This window comes from Bombus fervidus, chromosome 11 (genome assembly GCF_041682495.2).
Source record: "Bombus fervidus isolate BK054 chromosome 11, iyBomFerv1, whole genome shotgun sequence".
NCBI classification, from domain to species: Eukaryota; Metazoa; Arthropoda; class Insecta; order Hymenoptera; family Apidae; genus Bombus; species Bombus fervidus.
This window is the reverse complement of record NC_091527.1, coordinates 8356283-8375042: the sequence shown is the minus strand read 5'-3', so window position 1 is coordinate 8375042 and position 18760 is coordinate 8356283. Positions and strand designations below refer to the sequence as shown.

Here is an 18760-nt window from a genome sequence, read left to right as displayed (position 1 = left end):
TATTATTTCTATCCAATGTTTGTTAGATTTCAAAAACTTGTAATTTAAATACGTGCATACGTGCATAATTTGTAACCAATACATATGCATATAATATAATGCTTCAATTTTGTTAAATGTTTCGTTATTTTGATACCAGGAGGCGCTACGTTTGAAATATCTGGAATGTGAGTTGTATTACCTATATTACTACTTACTAATTCATGGTTATAGGTACTGACGTACGCCATTTTTCATTAAAAATTACTCAGTTGACACAAAGCTATTGTAAGTGTTTCAGTAGAGCAATAAGCAATTTTAAATTGCGTTACAAAATAAATATGTTAAATATTCAGTTAAGTACCGCTTCTGGAATAAAACAGATTCTTACTACCAATACTCCTTTGAAGATTTATGAACTACATGAGCAAATCGAAGGATTAGCAGTATGTATACGTGTAGTATAATTAGTTGATCTAACCTTAAAATAATTTGTTTAACGTCGAAAAGGAATTTTAATAATGATTAGTAAAATTTGTTGCAGGAAAACTTTTACATCATATATAATGGGAGACTCGTGGATGAAAATGTCACTTGCTATGATGGTTATATTTCTATTGTACCGCGATTGTTTGGCGGGAAAGGAGGATTTGGTTCGATGCTACGAGCAATTGGAGCGCAAATTGAAAAAACTACAAATCGTGAAGCTTGTAGAGATTTAAGTGGACGCAGACTTCGTGATATCAACGAAGAAAAAAGACTAAAAGCTTGGATCGAGAAACAAGGAAAACGAGAAGAAGAAGCAGCAGAACGTAAAAAGAAAAAATTAGAAAGACTTTGCACTGAACCTAAACACGAATTTAAAGATCAATCTTACGAACGCGAAAGATCGGTTCTTACAGAAAGAGTTGGAGATGCAGTTGAAGAAGGTTTCAAAGTTGCTACTTCTGGAATAAAAAGAAAATGTGACACAGAACTAAAACCAAATAAAAAGAAAATTTTGTTAGATCTTGATATTGATTCAGATGAATTAGATAGTTCTGATGAAGATGACGAAGGTAGTAAAGATTCTGAAGCAAAAGATAATAGAAATAATAAATAGTAACATAAGCAAGAAAACTAAATATGGCTGAAGAGCTTATAAATTAAAATACGTTCTTAGTACTATAATTTATTAATAAGCGATTTAAATTATTTATATAGAACTTCTCATGTATGCTAAAATTATTTGATATTTTTGTTCGATATGATAAAGTAATGTAATTCTTATAGCGTTAAATTATATGACCTGTTCAGAGGCTACATTGATAAACTCTGTATATATCGGAAAAATACTCATGATATTACAAATATTGCTCTTTAAGTTGATATTAGAATTTACCATCGTGTACTGTCATTCTTCTTATAAATGAACTTATAGAAGTAAAACAATTGTTTCTTATAAATTGAATTGTCATGTACTTATATACGTAATAGATCATGTATTTAGGTGATGAAATTAACAAATTGTGGAGTTAATCAATTTGGCTGCTGAAAGGCTTATTTATTGACTGGAATATAGGAATAAAATTAATTCGTATACACATATTTTAAATGTTATATTGTACAAATATAAGCTTAATGTTTCAAATTTATAGATATAGGATAACTTTGTTAACGTTTTTTTAAAACTCCTTTACTATAGATTAAAGTATCCTCCATGCAACTAATTCGTTAGTCAGTTTTACACCTATTGCAAATAAAGCTACTGATGTAATAAGCGACTTTAGAAAGTCATTTACAAGTACTTTATTGTATTTGCAATGTTGTAGCCATTTATAAAGATCTTTTGTGTATCTTGATCCAATTAAATATAGATAATTATTTTCAGTATATTTATCTTTAATTTGCTTATCTATTGTATGCATCAGAGCACCCAGGCAAACGTAATAATAAGATTTACACCTTTTGTTGGAAATATGCTGAAAATATGTAATTATTATCGATTTATTCCATTTAGCTGTTTAAAATATATTTAAAAAATAAGAAACTAGATGTTTTGTAAATAAATCTCACATTTTTCCGAACTTTTTCTTTCTTAATGGACGCTGTATCCGTTAACGTAGGCAATGATAATGTACAAATATTATGTTTCACAGCCATTTTCAATCTTTTTCGTTCCAAAATTTTATATATTTAATTACATCGTTATATAAGATTCAAAATTTTGTGTACAAACGAAACTAAAGAACATCGGAGCCGATATTCTTTTGTTCAATACAAGATTCCTCGTATCAAAGAAGGATAAGAAATAAAAGATATATTTCAGATCTTAATCTTCGGTATATGTATTGCTTTTCGCTCCTATTTATAGTGCTGCATAAGGAAAAACATACTGTTGTAATAATGTCGATTGCACATAAAATATATATATACACATAAGTGCACTTATACGTATATAACGATTTACACATTGTTACTAAAATACATCCATTTTATATCTATAAATGTACATAATATACAAATTAATAAACGGCTTAGAATTAAATACAAACGTGTTCCTCTCTACCTCTCTCTCTCTCTCTCTCTCTCTCTCTCTCTCTCTCTCTCTCTCTCTCCCTCTAAAGCCACATTTGATTAAATTTTTTATGATTTATTTATGTCTTTCCGATTAAGCATAAAAAATTTCTGTTTAAAAATTTAAATTAAACTGATAATTGAAATCGCAAAAAACATTTTTAATCATTTGAAGCCTGAGAAAGTTATTGTTTTGTAAAGGAATAAAAAGGAGGAAAAATAATTATACTCGATAGATATTAAAATAGTGGGAGAAGCAGTTGACCATGGCTGTAGACATACCATTTACTATATAGTTGGCATCTTCAACTCGAACGCGATGGATATCACTTTCTGAATCGCGCGTGAAGTACATATCAAAGTCACAATAATTCAAAAACTGTACGTGAAATCTAATACTTTGGTTTTTCTCAACAACTGTTATCATTTTATGCGTTAAAATGATTAAGTTATTTGCTTTCGGCATTTTGCAAGCGATGATGCTTGTTGCAGACGCTCGTAAGTTATTAATTGTCTTTTTAAATAATTTTGTAACACATTAGTCATACATTTGATTGATTAGAATTAGTTTTTTTTTTTTTTTAATTATTAAAGCTTTTATTTCTTCAATATGCTCTAAAGACGGTTTTTATAATGTTAAATTTAAAAATCAATAATGACAAATTGAATAATAGTCAGAGAATAGTAATCATTGCAGATTATTTATAATTGGTCAATGTGTTGTGTTTCTTTGGATAGCATGAAATTACAATGTTACGGAACGAATCATCACTGTATTTTAATTTCAACGAATATAACGAATAAAATACAGAAACACCAGTTTACGACAAATTTATATTCTCATGATCAATCTACTGCAAACATAAACTAATAATAATTATTTTCTTCACATATATTGAAGACAACTTTCTTTTTTAGAATTTCAAGGACAATCGAATTGTGCGTCACTTTATGGTGTATCCGGTCAGTGTATCGGATTACGCCAATGTCCACAAATACTGAATATTCTTCAAACACAACCCCTTACACCACAAACAATAAATATATTAAGACAAATACAGTGCGGTTTCGATAGCCCGAACAACCCTCGAGTATGTTGCCCTATACAAAACGGAAATATCAATACACCAACTCGGAGCAATGAATCTCGTATTGAAGATAACTCGAGAATATATCCGAATTCTGGGCAACAAAATACCAACAATGAAAATACCAACAATGGAAATCTACAATACGATATTTTTAACAATCCTTTGCTTCCTGCTGAATGCGGCAAAGATTTAACTCAAAGGATCGTCGGCGGAGAACGCGCAGGACTCGACGAATATCCATGGATGACACTCTTGGAATACCTTACATGTAAGAAGTTAAAAACAGATAGGATACTCGAAAAGTAGTTAACGTACATGGAAAATAATTAACATAAAATTATATTTTTCAGTAAATGGAATATATACAGCTTGTGGCGGAGTCCTTATAAGTAAGCGTTACGTTCTAACGGCAGCTCATTGTGTCAAAGGGAAAGATATACCAAGTACATGGCGACTGCAAAGTGTCCGTTTAGGCGAATATAATACTGATACCAATCCTGATTGCATTAAGGACGATGAAGAGAGCGAAATTTGCGCGGACGAAACCGTGTCGATTGAAGTCGAAGAACAAATTGCTCATGAGAATTATCGGCCACGATCAAGAGATCAGAAATATGATATCGCTCTGCTAAGACTGTCCCGTGATGTTACGTTTACCAATTACATAAAACCCATCTGTCTGCCACCAAATGCTTCTCTCGGACAAAGGTTATCTGTCGCCGGCTGGGGTAAAACAGAGAACGGCTCATCGTCGAACATAAAACTAAAACTTACGTTACCTATAGTCGACGAAGTACAATGCCAGATGACTTATGGAAACGTAGGAGTGGCGTTGGGTTACGGGCAAATTTGCGCCGGTGGACAAAAGGGTAAAGATTCGTGTAGAGGAGATTCTGGTGGATCTTTAATGGCTGTAGAACGAGATCGCAGTGGTAGCGCTAGATGGGCAGCTGTTGGTGTTGTTTCCTTTGGACCATCACCTTGCGGTATGCCTGGATGGCCTGGCGTTTACACTAGAGTAATTGATTTTGTACCCTGGATACTCAGCAAAATGAGACCTTGATATCTATATTGAAATTATTCGTCCAATCTTCATCTAATCTTTATACGTGTAAAATTGTAAATGCATACGCGCAACGATGAAAGGAAAGTTAATTAAAAGATATATAATATATACCATTTGTTAAATAATATGAAAGAAGACATAAATAACATTCTTGATTTTATGAAAGAAAATTATTTTTGTTCTCTAGTGATAGAGTTACGTTACATCAATAACTAATAACTTTATTATTAGAGGTTATCGATTCTGTAGTTTCAGAGGTTATCGATCCTGTAGGTCATACAAACTATCATGCAAAATATACGTGTACAATTATTTTTATATTTTTCCTTAATAAATGAAGTGCATGTTATTTTCAAAACAATATGCGGAAATTATCAAAGGCATGATTCGTCTACTGCGAAACTTATCGTCTCCTGTATGACGTAAAACGTTCAATGTTAGAATTGGAAATCCCTGAATTATCTTAATAAGCCAACCCACAAAGTCAGAATGACGAAACTTATTCTCAGAAATACATTTTATATATATATATTTATATGTGATTTTAACATCAGCAAGAAGAGAATATTATTTTAAAATTTTTATTTCAATGCTTTACTTGATTATAAAATTATCAATAGGTCAATAAAGCAAATAGATATCTGTCGATTCAATACAACGATCCTATTAGTCGAGAACATTTTCCTTGTAACCCCTTCCCTCTAGGTATTTTTTCCAGTCGAAAGCTCATCGAACTCAGCAGATGGCAGCAGTTAGTACGCTGAAGACTCTTCGCGCGAGTCCATTCTCGACAAAAGTAATAAAAGTAAACAGTTTTTGAAACTGGTTTGTCCGCTTCATTGTTGGTTTGAAAGATTCCAAGTACAACTTTATTATTTTTCTAAATATCGTTGTTTCTTGCTTTCAATTGGAAGAAGCGGAACAAGTAAAGGAATCGAGAAAGAATTTGTAGCCGAATATTACCCGAGTTAAAAAAATATAAATCTTCAAACTTGTTTCAAGAAAAAAATAGCTTTGACGATAGTTTCGAAATCGACATGATTATTCATTTACTTTTAGTCGGAATTTTGGTTTTATGCGGAGTCAGTGCGCGTAAGTGGGATTTCCTAAATACTTACTCGCAATGTAGCAATAATCCTCATACGATTACTAATTATTGTCAAACAGATTAACAATCATGTTACAGATTTATCTCCATACAAAACTACTCTTATTCTTTAACATTTTTGTTTAATGAAAATTAATATATTAAGTGGTTATTGCGAAAAAAGAAATAATTTATATAGGCGTTATTGCTGAAAAGTAAAAATTTTGTTCGATTGATATACGTATAACAAACTTCTACTAACATATCACGCGCGTAATATCTAACTTGCATTTTATTTGTAATTGTGATCCGTACCAGTTGTGTACCGTATACAACAACTGGAGAGAGATACACGTACGAAACGTTACTCTGAATACTAACGACACGCGACGTTTCTTCTTTCGTAGTATTAATAACACTACTTATACTTTGAACCTAATGCGAGCAATCCACTTCTGTAAACAACGGATTTTTTTTTTTTATAGAAGATACATGTACCACGCCACTGAATAAAATTGGTGTTTGCATCAATATACACAGTTGTCAACCAATTATAGAGATTCTTAAACAACAAAAACCATCGTCAAAGGATATTTATGATTACTTGATCAGTTTACAATGCGGATTTGAAAATAAAGATCCCAAAGTGTGTTGCGAACAGGTAAACATTTTATGTAACCATTATGATCAACATTTGTGCTCTTCTCATATAAAATGAAACGCGTTACGACAAAATATTACAATTTTAGCGTTCGTTGATAACTGAATCCACAACCACAACAACAACCACAACTACAACAGAAAATCCGTTGTTTATTCCCGATCCCCCAGACGTCACGAATCATCCGAATTTACCATTACTGGATCATAATTTGTGCGGCCCAATATCGCAAGAAAAGATTTTTGGTGGCAACAAAACACGTATATTTGATTTTCCATGGATGGTATTGCTCGCCTACAATACTGGGAAACAAATCCCAGAATTCAAATGCGGAGGATCGTTAATCAATAAACGATATGTACTCACCGCTGCTCATTGTGTTACAACGCTACCGAACGGTAAGTCGATCGTAAAATATATTACTGATGAATTCATTTGGTTCAATATTTTATTCGGAATCAATATCCTAGATTTTACATTAATCGGAGTACGACTAGGAGAGCATAATTTAAATACCGAGCGTGATTGTGACAAAGACGAAGACGGTATCGAAATCGTTTGCGCCGAAAGATATCAAGATATCGGTATAGAAAGTATGCACTTTCACCCACGATATACAAGAGCGAGACTACAAAATGACATTGGTTTGCTGCGACTGAATCAGGACGCTGATTTTAGACCACAAAATGTGCGGCCTATTTGTTTGCCAATCGGATCAGCTGCAACTTTGACTAGAAAAAAAGTAAATACGATAGTAAAGCACGAGCATCTTTCCATGTCACTTTTCTTTTTTCTAATCGTAGATACTGATGATTCTTATGTTTTACGATAGGTAATAGTAACGGGTTGGGGCGCAACTGAACGTGGACCACAGAGTCCGGACTTGCTGCAGGTTCAGTTACAACTAATGGCCACAAATAAATGTGCAGAAGTGTATGAAAGACAGGCACGAATTTGGCACAAGCAAATGTGCGCGAGCGGTAAAAGCGGTATGGATTCTTGTTCGGGAGATAGCGGTGGCCCACTTCAGGCTCCAGGAAATTATAGCCATAATTTAAAATTCATTCAATATGGAGTTGTCAGCTTTGGACCTCGCATGTGTGGCACGACAGGAATCCCTGGAGTTTATACAAAGATTGTGTATTACCTAGATTGGATTTTAGATACTATTAGGGCATAAAATATGCACACATAATATTGAAACTGTTGCTAATATTTTTAAAATTAAGAATTTATAGACTTTTTAAATATCGAATAAATAAATTAATCTGATATTGTTAATTTCAAAGCGCTTTATTTATAAATTCTTTTTTTGCTATAAATATTACATTAATATTGTACATAAGTCTAATTATTTGTATCGTATAGTTCGTGCCGTTTCAATTTGTTTCCTAATAACATTGAAATAAATTTTTATGGATTTTATTTTTTGTTTAAATATAGTGTAAAATACATAAGGAAATATAAAGATAAGGAAAAAGAACGTATGTTTCCCGTACATGTTCCTCTTATATTATATATGTATGTAATCAGTTTAAGGTTTTCAGTCACTATCTGATTACAATTAATTCCAATTAATAGTTGTCAAATTGCTTAATGAACACCTGATAACCTTCTCTCTGTATTATATTTGTTGCTCCGTGTCGCGTTTTCATTGCGATCATCGTTAGAGATTAAACATTCGTTATCACATAATTTATCGCTTTTATTTCTATCTTCGATCAGCTCTGCGGTTTCATTTATAGAGACTTTCAATTGGCTACGATCTCCTTTCCTTTTCGAAAGTGAAACTTGAGATTTAGTTATGGACTTTTCAGATGATTGCGATATAGACGTATTAGATGAATTTGAAGACTGACTCGCTGATAAGAAAGTATGCGACGAACCAGTTGAGGATCCGGAATCCGATCTAGAAATGTTTTCGTAATTTATGTACGAATTTACATTATTCAATGCTTGTCTATATTGCTTTTTCTTTTTCTTCTGTCGCAACATTTTTGAGCAACTAACATTCTGTTGTCCTTGTGTCAACGACTGATAACTCTACAAGAATATTCTCATAAGTGATTGCTTCCTTGATATTTATTATTATTATTATTATTATTATTATTATTATTATTATTATTATTAGCAATAATAATAGTAACAGTAGTTTATCTTAAACTCTCTCCTCCCAAAAAAAAAAAAAAAATAAATAAATTTTATGCACCTGAGAATGACGTTCAAAAAGTGTTGGTATTTGTGTTACGCGATCCAGCATCATTTCCATCTGCAATCGATGACGTTCCTCTTGTTCACGCGCTTCATCGCGACGGAGTAAAGTTCGAATACTAAGATCTCTTTCGTGCTCGTGCCTTACGATTGAAATTTATGTAGTCATAACAATATGAAGAGTAATTTCTAATCTTTACTATTGCACAACACCCGACTGAAGAAAACAAGCAAATAACTATTTATTTTAAAAAATCGCACCTCGCAGCAGATCTCAGAGCTCGCCATACTGGATTACGTCCAATCAAAGATTGTCTAATTTTTGCTGTTTGTTCTCGACGTCTTTCTTCCATTTTTTCCTTTATTTCACGTTCCAATTTTTCTCTATAATATAAATACAAGTGCAATCATTTTCTGCCCTTGTAATATAAATCAAAGACACATATGTATTTGTTATATTATGTATTATACCGTGATACTTGACATCTTAAAATTGCTGCTAAATTATTTCCTCGTATTGGCAATATAGGCATCGTTGGTTTATGTGTTTCTAGTGGCATTAGATTATTATCTGGCAATTTCGAAACATTCTTATCCTTAACGTCTTCGTTGCAATTTTTAACTGTGTTCTGTAAACGTGTGCACGCAGACTTAACGCGTTCTCGTCTAGCCATTGACGGCGGTAAAGACGATGACTTCATTAATTGCGCTGCTCTTAACTGTTTTTGTAACTGCCTGAAAATTGTGCTGCTTTTTAGTTAATCGAATATAGGACGAGAACTGTATATACTGTATTGACCTGTAATATTCGTCTTCAAGCATACGGTCGTATATTTCTGTGCTGAAAAGATTCTTTGGTACTGGTTTAGCCTTAAACTTCGTATTCATGTTAACGCTTTTACTACGAATTTCTGGGCTAGATCTTGCTAAAAATCGCCAAGCTCGACGATCACATTCGAGCCTAAAAGGACGTACCTGAGACATTAAATTTAACGCACTTTCTTCACGGATTATACGACTCCTAAAAGATAAATGCTCGTGATAACTATAGATTTATTACTATACATAGAATTGAAGTCGAAATATATTCGATACCATGAATTATATTGGAAAATATTTCAAATAAAATTTCAATGCCTTCAAGAGGGACATATTCCAATGTTATTAGTTATTCTCTACGTAGGCGTGTAAAGATCATGTGAAGATCAACCTTTTTTTTTAAATGAAATGAAAGACAAGGAAGAATGTAAAGTGGTACTTTTGTATTTGTTTTTCTTGTTTCTCATACAACAGTTTTTACAAAATAAACATTAAAATATCTCCTAAACTAAACGAACGAACTTTTCAACATACATAGATGTATACTTTTTTGTAGCGAATGTCCAATTGAATTGATTAATGTATTAAAAAATATGTGATTACATTTAAAAAACATCGATGACCTTCATATGTCCTCTACGCATTCACCTATAAAAAAAACTAATCATATCAAATTATGTCTCTCTTATATACCTGAAACGTTTCTAAATATTATCGAAAACAAGTGAGATATTGCAAGTGATAAATTAGGTAGACCATCTTGTATATTGATAAAAACGAAAAGTATTATTATATATGAAAGATATAAACAAACACAAACCGTTCTTCCTTTTCAGCTAATAATTTGTCATAAAGTGGAATTTTTGACGTTAACGGAATTGGTCTCACACGTCGTTTTCTACGCGGACTTTTCTTATTACTTTTTAAATTTTTGCATTTTTTTTCCTCCATTCCAGTATGTGCCATATACTTTCCTGCTTCTTCTCTAAAGCATATAGTAGCATATTATTAACTTCGTGTGAATAAATGTTTAATTTGTTGTTACAGAAAATATAGTTCCTCACCGTACAGTAAAACTAAATGGCTTAGGTACGGTAGGGTGCCATTCCTTTGCAATATTGGCAGGCAAACTTCTTGTTTCTATACTGTCTGTATCACTTTCAATATTATCATTGCTACTTAATTTATTCCATGTGCTCCAATTTTTATTATTCAAATATATCTTTTTCTTACATACCGTTCCATTTCCTTCATATGTTCTACTACATTTAGAAATATCAATAATTACAGCCTTAATAAGATACAAGAAATTTGCTTCTACATAATTATATATACCTATTTGTCAAAAGATCCTGCTCTTCTGAGAGTTCATTAAATTTACTAGAAAGAAAAAGTAAAGGACTAGGAGTTCGAGATTCTTCTAAGTAACACTTTTTGCCATTTAATATTAAATCATTAATATCATTCTTACTTTTAATCTTTAATTTTTTATTATATTTAGGTACAGAAAATTTAGGCACATTTACATTTCCATGATCGATCAGTGAATTTTGTAAATTTTTCAATAATAATTTTTGTTTCCTCCTTAAGTAATCAACTTTTTGCTTAAACTGCTCATTTGATAAATGATAAACTTGATCATAGTTTGGTATACTGTCCAAAAATTCTAAATAGTTGTCCATAATTTCTGTGGGACTTGATGTTCCAGATTCACTAATAAGTTGATCATCTTTCATAAGATTTATTTTATGTTTATTATAAAGATTATTATCTTCTTTGTCTTTTTTAGATCCAATGCGTTCATAAGAAGGAATTGGTTGCCCGCTGTAAGGATCTACTGGAACTTTTATACAAGAATTGTAAAAAGATGTACCTCTGTGCTCTGTCATTGCCTATTGCATCAAATAAATTTGTACTATTATATATATGTTTTCAGTCAAAATTAATAAATTTTATTTGATATATGATTACTTATTTATCAATTTCTTTTTCTAACATTGAACAAAACATATTTTAAGTGTATACTAGTTGTATTCAAAAGTTTAATTTTATTATTTAACTTTAATTTTAATATTTGAATGAATGAATTAATATAACTTATAATACAAATTATTATATATATTTAAGATAAATTATTATAAATCATTTCTACAAACACACACACAGACACATAAATAAACCTTAATACTTACCTTTGAATTTTATTATGGAATATTAACGATATTTATTTATAAACTATAGATAGGTTTAAAAAACAGAAATAAAAAATTGTAATTTAATTGTATATATTATTAATTTGTATTTATTATATAATACATTTATTAAATTTCCTGAAATTTGAGTCTGGATCTTTACTTTATAAGGTTCTAATCGCTTCACATAACAACTCCTGACGAAGATCAATATAACCTCGTTATATTCATCACCATGGTGAATAAAATGCTACACTAATAAAGATCTTTTTACAATAATTAGTTAGAAATTAATAAAATTAAACGTATTAACATTTAAATTGGAAAAAATAAGTAATTTATTGTTTATAGAAATAATTCAAGTTGCTGTATGAATATATTAATAATTACAATTATATAAATTACAATCACACATATTCTGAATTATACGAGTTTCATTTTATACGAATTTCAAAGAATTCATTCATATACATTTCAAACGTTATACTATATCAGAAAAAATTATCATTTAAAAGTAACTATTATTAAATATCAAACAATAGATTATCACTACTAAAATATATATGAATACTAAAACGTTTTGTTATGCCATCATTTGTCATAAAATGATACGAAGCGTTTTCACATGCATATTTGAATAAAATAAAACTACAAAATTTGTTAATATGACAAGTATTAAATGATCTGGATAAAACTATATACCGAGATACTGATTAAAATAACACATATAATAATTAAAGAATTCAAATAATTCTATTAAAATAACTATAAATAAAATAATTTTCTGGATTAAGTAAAATTGAAAAAGATTTGTATTTAATATATTTTTGATGTGATTTATTTTAAAGTAATTTCATTCTGCGTTATAAATTATATGTATTTAGAGTATATAAATAAAAGGAAAATGGCGACTTTTATGAAAACGGTAACATATTGTGATGTTTTATCATCAGCTTTAAAAAGATATAAATATTTTATTCCTAATGGATCAATGCTAGTGACGAGAAATTATTCTATCTCTGCTCAAAATCATGAAAACTATGATATTATTATTACTGGAGGTGGTATGGTTGGAACCACACTTGCATGTGCAATAGGTTAGCTTTGTTACTTATTTTAAAATCATATATAACAATATTGTTAGTGTTTACCAAAGATTTAATAAATAACATACTTGATGAATGTTTCTTTATGTCTTGCAATAGCAAACAATAGGAAACTTGAATGTAAGAAGATTCTTTTGTTGGAAAGTGGTAAACAATTCGAATATAAATTTCAAGAAGAATATTCCAATCGTGTGGTTGCTTTAAATCAACAAACACGTACCTTACTTTCAAGCATAGGAGCTTGGCAACATATTGCAGCAACACGTTATTGTACTGTACGAAAAATGCAGGTATTGAAATATTGATAATAACAAACAACATTTTTAAAGTAATGTTCCAAATATTGTAATTAAATATGAAATTTGTAGTAGGTTTGGGATGCGTGCTCTGATGCTATGATAGTATTTAATGAAGATTACTTGAATGAAGAAATTGCTTATATAGTTGAAAATGATCTATTATTACATGCAGTCAATAAACAGTTGATAAATAAAGAAAATGTAAACGTAATTTACAACTCTAAAGTTAAAAATATTAAATTACCTAAAATACCAGAAGAAACTGCAGAAATACAATTAGAAGATGGAACAAGATATAAAGCTAAGTTATTGGTAAGTAAATAATACCCATAATTTAAATGGTTTAAATACTATACATTATACTGCGTTATTACTCTCTCGTACAATACTTTCGACTTTATTAGTTAACCTATCCAAACGTGTAGCAATATTTAAAGAACATCTTTTTAGTTCTGTAGCTAATTCATTCAATTGTTGATTATTATCACTGGAAGTACTACTATAAAGTCGATTTAATTTAGAAGTATCCATTCCTATACTATATGCATTACATATAGATGTCCCTTTTGTTTTCACATTCCTATGTTTTCTTTCAATTACTGAGCGATAGATAGCTTTTATTAATTCTTGTGGTAAACGTTTCTCACGGGGGTCATTAGGACGAATATAAATTGCACAATAATGAGGTGGATGTAACAGAAGTGCACCCCGTCTGCATGCTTTCATTATAGCATTTGGTGCATGGTCTAAAAATTTGGAAAATAACATGTGTTCCAAGTGTGCTACTAATTCTGCTCTGCGTACTAATCCATCCAATCCAGCACATCTTCTTAATTCTTGTATATCTGACACTGCAAGGCCCATCATTAAATTTGCCAAAATTACTGTCACTAAAATGACAAAACTTAGAAACATGAAGTGCGCAGTACCAGAATATTCAATTGGTGCTTCTGTACTAATGAATATATCTTCAAATTCTAATTCTCCAGACATCATCACAATACTTTTCAACAAAGCAATTAATGGATATTTAAATGAATCATTTTTAAGTAATACATTGAAACCTAAAGAAAACCCTATTATAAGAAATATGTAAGCACCAAGAAATTTAAAAAAGTTAATTGATACCTGAGTAAACATTTGGATATAAAGACCAAACATTGGAAATTTTCCAACCACCATCATTAATACTATCCAAATTAATAAAATACTCACAGCAGCTACATGATGTTGCCAACCATGACATTGCCATCCAGGGCAATGTTTTGGCATATTTAATACAACACTTGATAGTAATACAACACTCCATTGAAGCCAATTTTCCCATCTTTTAATATAACTGCATATACCATGAGCCATTTGAAAAAATTCTTTACCAGCTATTGTGATAGTAAATATTAGTACTGGCCAAAAAACTACCCCTCTGAATTTTTCGACTACAATATATGCCGTAAAAAATGCAACAAATATGGAATGGAATATCAAACTTAATAAGAAAAATTTGCGAATTCTTAACCATTTTAAATAAAGGAAACTCTCACACAAAGGATGTTTCAATATATGTCTTTGTCCAGATTCCACCAAACATAGCATCAAATTTGTTTCTCCTCTGCCACCTGACACTAACGGTCTAAAATCTAATCTTAATTCACAATCAACATCACCTAACTCATGATCATGTAAAGAAATTGCTTGATCCAAGCGTGAGATAAATCGTGGTAATACATCTGGAGTTCTGCGCACAATAAAACTTAATGCAGATATACCACCTTTTGTTCTAGCAGTGAGATCTGCTCCTTTTGATAGTAACATTATTACTGTTGGTGAATTTTCATTTAACGCTGCAATATGTAAAGGCGTATAACCAAATTTGTCTGCTTTGTTGACTAATGCACCAGCCTATTATGATAAAGAAATTATGTAGTTATGGATAGTTACATATATTTTATGTAGTATTCTTAAAGAGTAAATGAACCTGTAATAAAATTTTCACCAACTCGATTCCTCTAGCAGATTTTGTAACTGCAGCGTGTAATGGAGTACGGCCATCATTGTCTTCAATGTTAACTTTTGCTCCAATATTCAGAAGCACATCTAATGTTTCCATAGATTGAGACAAAACTGCTAAGTGCATTGGTGTTTGTCCCCTTGCATTTTTTGCTTCGCATTCTGCCCCAGCATCTAATAGCAACTTCGTACATTCAGCACTACCTTCTTCAGCTGCTAAATGTAATGGAGTAGATTTCATAGAACCAAACCGAAATCTTACATCTGCTCCATAAGTTAACAATAGTTTTGTGCACATAACAGAACCCAAACCAGCTGCTACATGCAATGGTGTTTCTGTGTAAACCTATTTAATTGTCAAATCTATATATTAGATATAAATAATTAGAAATATTTTAGTATTCATGAGTAAAAACCTGTGGATTGTTAGGAGAGGCACCTGCTTCTAATAAAGCTTTGACACAATCTGCTGCATTATTTAATACAGCATAGTAAAGAGGGCTCTTCCCATGTATTCCAGCATTTACATCTGCTTGTGATTTTATTAAACATTTAACACAAGCAAGGTCTCCAGTAGCAGCAGCATAATGCAAAGGTGTATATTTTTTACCAAAATCCCATTCATATGGATTTGCTCCATGTTGCAGTAATTCTTCCAAAATTGTTAATGAAGCTGTACAAGCAGCTAAATGTAATGGTGTCCTATAAAATCAATGGATTCATATTTTCGAATTAGACTTTTCTATTATCTTTTACATACCTGCCATCACTATCTCTAGCTGAAATATTTGCATTTTTACTTTTTAGTAAAGCTTTGACCACATTTATATGACCTAAATAACAAGAAATTAGGAGACAAGTATTTGGCCATCTCAGGAAAAGTTGTACAGCAGTTGTATTTAAAGTTGCTTCATTTTCAATATTCAATAATGTATTTTGTATACATCTATATTAAACAGAGATTGAATTATATTTATTATAATTTTTATTATTGTGACTAATAATTAATATACCCAGTTGAAAATGGAGATGTAGCAGTTTTTTGAATATTCACTGATAATTTGCTATCATCAATGTTTAAAAATTCATGTAAAACTTTATCCAAAATATCTCCATGCAAAGTAGGAATAACAGAAAGTGCATGCTTTCCTGCTGGAAGATCAGATAGAGCTAAAATAATTTCCTCTGTATTCCATGGTTGTTGATTTGTTATTTGTCTCTCTTTTATATGACATATAACAGGCTCAGAACTGTACTCAGAACTTATACTACCTTCTTCCATGTCATTCATCCAAATATCTTCACAATCATCCTAGAATTATTGACATTTAATAAATAGCAACCAAACTTGTATTATCAATTCATACTTACTATATAATTATTAACAGGAGAAGATAATGATATGACATTCGATCCTTCTTGAAAATTATGATTGTTCAAAAATTTATTTAGTAATGGTTTCTTGTTTAAGGTTGACATTTTGTTTTGAATATCTTTTTACTTTTTAGTTGACACTTAGTAAATAGCTATAACATTAATTATATTTTTGCCCCTAATTTTACTACATACAAAATTTATGCTATATATCTTCAGTTTCAAGCACTTAAAAACTATTTTCAGTTGCCAGTATGGTTTGAAACAGGACCACACATGTTCTTTGGTGTTTATAAAACAGAACTGGCATATATTTAGCTCTGACTACTTCTTAACATATATGTATAGCAAGATAAAGTTCTAAATTACTAGATTCATTCTTTTAAAACATTTCATCTGTTAATATAAGTAGAATATACAATTTTTATTTTCATATAACTTCACTTTCAGAATATATTTCTGTATATAATAGATAACATCATCCTTTGAACACAAGATTGTACTTTGCATTTATTACATATAAATCAACAGATCAAGTTAAACAGTTTTTTCATTTCTTAAGCTGTTTTCAGGACTTATTTTTAATTTAATGTAAAACTATTATGCATATAAAAAATATACAATTTGTGATAAATAAATAAAAATGTACAAAAATATTATAATTTTATTGAAGGAAATTTTTTAGAAAACTAAATATAAAACACTTTAAAATTACATTTAGAATTCCTATTGAAATGCGGCACAGAACTGAAGTTATTTCCAGACATATTGTCAGTTTCTCGCTCCCTCTCTATATATACTTCCCCTTCCTATGATATGATGTTTGTGTTATCTCCATATAATTTCACAAACTATAATTTAGTTATTCTATATTATTGTAATATATTTCATTCACATCAAACGACAATAATATATGCTTCAGGTTGGAGCAGATGGTGTAAACTCATTAGTACGACAAACAATGGGTACACAATATGTGAAATGGGATTATAATCAAATGGGTATAGTTGCTACTCTTAAATTATCAGAGGTAAAAGTTATATTATCATAAAATTTCTATACTAGTTAATTATATTCTGAATTATGTATTAATTTTATTTTTGTTTCAGTCCACAGAAAATATTGTTGCATGGCAAAGATTTTTACCATCTGGACCAATAGCACTACTTCCAGTAATAACTTTTTGTTCTTATAAAGTAGTTAGAATCAATCAAAAAACATCACTAACTTGTCTTTCTGGGTTTTATAGTTAACACATTGTCTTAGTTCTCTTGTATGGTCATTACCAACAGATGAAGCAAAAAGACTTTTGCAAGTTTCAGAAGAAGAATTTGTTGATAATGTAAACAATGCTTTATGGAAAATTTATCCAAAAGATGGTATAGTTGAAAGTGGTTTACGAGCACTTCAACAATTACTTGAAAGTTTATCTTTACAAACTGGAGTAGTGAGACAATTACAACCATCGGTATCAGATATTTCAAAAGGATCTCGTGCAGCTTTTCCTTTGCAATTTGGTCATTCTGTATCTTATGTTCAAACAGGAACTGTTTTAGTAGGGCAAGTAAAAGTTTATGTATATTTAAAATACATTTTAATATATATAATTAAATATACTTCTAATACATATAATTATTATTTAATGTATTATATATAATTTTGATACAAAATATTTCAGTGATGCAGCACATAGAGTTCATCCGTTAGCTGGTCAAGGTGTAAATTTAGGTTTTGGAGATGTAACAGCCTTGGTTCAACTTCTTGCAGAAGCAGTTATAAATGGAATTCCTTTAGGGAGCATAATGTATTTAAGGAAATATGAAACATTAAGACAACGATACAATGTTCCAATGATGCTTGCTATTGATGCACTGCATCGATTATACAAAGGAACTGCAGCTCCTATTGTACTAGCTAGAAGTTTGGGATTGCAATTGACAAATGCTGTCCCAGTAATAAAGGTGAAACATAATACATTTGAAAATAGCAAAATTAAATGTAATATAACACTCTATATTAAATCAAACTTCATTGTCTGTTTTAGAAAACGTTGATAGAACATGCATCTGGACAAATAAAGAAACAATGATACTAACAACCACTGTAAATATTTATTAATAGTAACATAGTATTATTATTTTTGTAACCAAACTTTTGACAGTAATTATATGTAATATATAAATAAAACAATTTGTTTAATGGGATTATAATCTTATATTTCATTTATGTTAAAAATTTGTATAGTATATTACAAATTGGAAATACATATGTCCACATATATGTATATACATACATGTATATATATTCATATA

The 18760-nt window shown here is 30.3% G+C and overlaps 7 protein-coding genes across 8 annotated transcripts; 4 read left to right on the top strand and 3 right to left on the bottom strand.

The window, feature by feature from the left end:
- Positions 1-193: 193 nt before the first annotated feature.
- Positions 194-1851, top strand: LOC139992363 (splicing regulator SDE2). Its single transcript, XM_072013150.1, has 2 exons — positions 194-425; positions 524-1851. Exons 1-2 carry the CDS (start codon positions 204-206, stop codon positions 1079-1081), a joined length of 780 nt encoding a protein of 259 aa, XP_071869251.1. The 5' UTR covers positions 194-203; the 3' UTR covers positions 1082-1851.
- Positions 1502-2366, bottom strand: LOC139992375 (uncharacterized). Its single transcript, XM_074111969.1, has 2 exons — positions 2035-2366; positions 1502-1940 (listed from the first exon to the last, which is right to left on the bottom strand). The coding sequence occupies exons 1-2, from the start codon at positions 2119-2121 to the stop codon at positions 1665-1667; spliced, it is 363 nt and encodes a 120-aa protein (XP_073968070.1). The 5' UTR covers positions 2122-2366; the 3' UTR covers positions 1502-1664.
- Positions 2367-2815: 449 nt separating this feature from the next.
- LOC139992354 (CLIP domain-containing serine protease HP8-like) lies at positions 2816-4800 on the top strand. Its single transcript, XM_072013135.1, has 3 exons — positions 2816-3033; positions 3454-3894; positions 3977-4800. The coding sequence occupies exons 1-3, from the start codon at positions 2976-2978 to the stop codon at positions 4687-4689; spliced, it is 1212 nt and encodes a 403-aa protein (XP_071869236.1). The 5' UTR covers positions 2816-2975; the 3' UTR covers positions 4690-4800.
- Positions 4801-5288: 488 nt separating this feature from the next.
- LOC139992356 (serine protease ea) lies at positions 5289-7643 on the top strand. Its single transcript, XM_072013142.1, has 5 exons — positions 5289-5784; positions 6265-6440; positions 6529-6838; positions 6911-7182; positions 7273-7643. The coding sequence occupies exons 1-5, from the start codon at positions 5730-5732 to the stop codon at positions 7618-7620; spliced, it is 1161 nt and encodes a 386-aa protein (XP_071869243.1). The 5' UTR covers positions 5289-5729; the 3' UTR covers positions 7621-7643.
- Positions 7644-7714: 71 nt separating this feature from the next.
- LOC139992340 (protein FAM161A-like) lies at positions 7715-12150 on the bottom strand. Its single transcript, XM_072013099.1, has 9 exons — positions 11663-12150; positions 10806-11362; positions 10535-10732; positions 10291-10455; positions 9451-9672; positions 9123-9386; positions 8913-9035; positions 8650-8794; positions 7715-8483 (listed from the first exon to the last, which is right to left on the bottom strand). The coding sequence occupies exons 2-9, from the start codon at positions 11357-11359 to the stop codon at positions 8034-8036; spliced, it is 2121 nt and encodes a 706-aa protein (XP_071869200.1). The 5' UTR covers positions 11360-11362; positions 11663-12150; the 3' UTR covers positions 7715-8033.
- A 217-nt stretch (positions 12151-12367) lies between these two features.
- Positions 12368-18647, top strand: Coq6 (ubiquinone biosynthesis protein COQ6, mitochondrial). The gene is made up of 8 exons (XM_072013131.1): positions 12368-12759; positions 12868-13058; positions 13140-13379; positions 17371-17478; positions 17558-17620; positions 17698-18008; positions 18127-18409; positions 18493-18647. Exons 1-8 carry the CDS (start codon positions 12537-12539, stop codon positions 18535-18537), a joined length of 1464 nt encoding a protein of 487 aa, XP_071869232.1. The 5' UTR covers positions 12368-12536; the 3' UTR covers positions 18538-18647.
- LOC139992323 (transient receptor potential channel pyrexia-like) lies at positions 13165-17132 on the bottom strand. 2 transcript variants are annotated; one of them, XM_072013061.1, is made up of 7 exons: positions 16446-17132; positions 16088-16386; positions 15835-16020; positions 15491-15776; positions 15043-15420; positions 13997-14966; positions 13165-13918 (listed from the first exon to the last, which is right to left on the bottom strand). In XM_072013061.1, exons 1-7 carry the CDS (start codon positions 16551-16553, stop codon positions 13425-13427), a joined length of 2721 nt encoding a protein of 906 aa, XP_071869162.1. In that variant the 5' UTR covers positions 16554-17132; the 3' UTR covers positions 13165-13424. The 2 variants fall into 2 exon arrangements, with proteins under 2 accessions (XP_071869162.1, XP_071869161.1); XM_072013060.1 differs by having other exon boundaries at positions 13165-14966.
- Positions 18648-18760: the final 113 nt, after the last annotated feature.

Bases quoted from the DNA above. Each gene is read 5' to 3' on its own strand.
- LOC139992354 (XM_072013135.1), top strand. From the start codon at position 2,976: ATGATTAAGTTATTTGCTTTCGGCATTTTGCAAGCGATGATGCTTGTT. The intron at 3,034-3,453 runs GTAAGTTATTAA...TTTCTTTTTTAG, and splicing joins GATGCTTGTTGCAGACGCTC to AATTTCAAGGACAATCGAAT. The intron at 3,895-3,976 runs GTAAGAAGTTAA...TATATTTTTCAG, and splicing joins ACTCTTGGAATACCTTACAT to TAAATGGAATATATACAGCT.
- LOC139992356 (XM_072013142.1), top strand. From the start codon at position 5,730: ATGATTATTCATTTACTTTTAGTCGGAATTTTGGTTTTATGCGGAGTC. The intron at 5,785-6,264 runs GTAAGTGGGATT...TTTTTTTTATAG, and splicing joins TTTATGCGGAGTCAGTGCGC to AAGATACATGTACCACGCCA. The intron at 6,441-6,528 runs GTAAACATTTTA...TTACAATTTTAG, and splicing joins CCAAAGTGTGTTGCGAACAG to CGTTCGTTGATAACTGAATC.
- LOC139992340 (XM_072013099.1), bottom strand. From the start codon at position 11,359: ATGACAGAGCACAGAGGTACATCTTTTTACAATTCTTGTATAAAAGTT. The intron at 9,036-9,122 runs GTATAATACATA...TTTATATTATAG, and splicing joins TTAAGATGTCAAGTATCACG to AGAAAAATTGGAACGTGAAA. The intron at 8,484-8,649 runs GTGCATAAAATT...ATATTCTTGTAG, and splicing joins TTTTTGAACGTCATTCTCAG to AGTTATCAGTCGTTGACACA.
- LOC139992375 (XM_074111969.1), bottom strand. From the start codon at position 2,121: ATGGCTGTGAAACATAATATTTGTACATTATCATTGCCTACGTTAACG. The intron at 1,941-2,034 runs GTGAGATTTATT...ACATATTTTCAG, and splicing joins AAGAAAAAGTTCGGAAAAAT to CATATTTCCAACAAAAGGTG.
- Coq6 (XM_072013131.1), top strand. From the start codon at position 12,537: ATGTATTTAGAGTATATAAATAAAAGGAAAATGGCGACTTTTATGAAA. The intron at 13,380-17,370 runs GTAAGTAAATAA...TATATGCTTCAG, and splicing joins GATATAAAGCTAAGTTATTG to GTTGGAGCAGATGGTGTAAA. The intron at 17,479-17,557 runs GTAAAAGTTATA...TTTTTGTTTCAG, and splicing joins CTACTCTTAAATTATCAGAG to TCCACAGAAAATATTGTTGC.
- LOC139992363 (XM_072013150.1), top strand. From the start codon at position 204: ATGGTTATAGGTACTGACGTACGCCATTTTTCATTAAAAATTACTCAG. The intron at 426-523 runs GTATGTATACGT...AATTTGTTGCAG, and splicing joins AGCAAATCGAAGGATTAGCA to GAAAACTTTTACATCATATA.
- LOC139992323 (XM_072013060.1), bottom strand. From the start codon at position 16,553: ATGTCAACCTTAAACAAGAAACCATTACTAAATAAATTTTTGAACAAT. The intron at 15,421-15,490 runs GTTTTTACTCAT...ACAATTAAATAG, and splicing joins CCTCTCCTAACAATCCACAG to GTTTACACAGAAACACCATT. The intron at 14,967-15,042 runs GTTCATTTACTC...TTATCATAATAG, and splicing joins TGGTGAAAATTTTATTACAG to GCTGGTGCATTAGTCAACAA.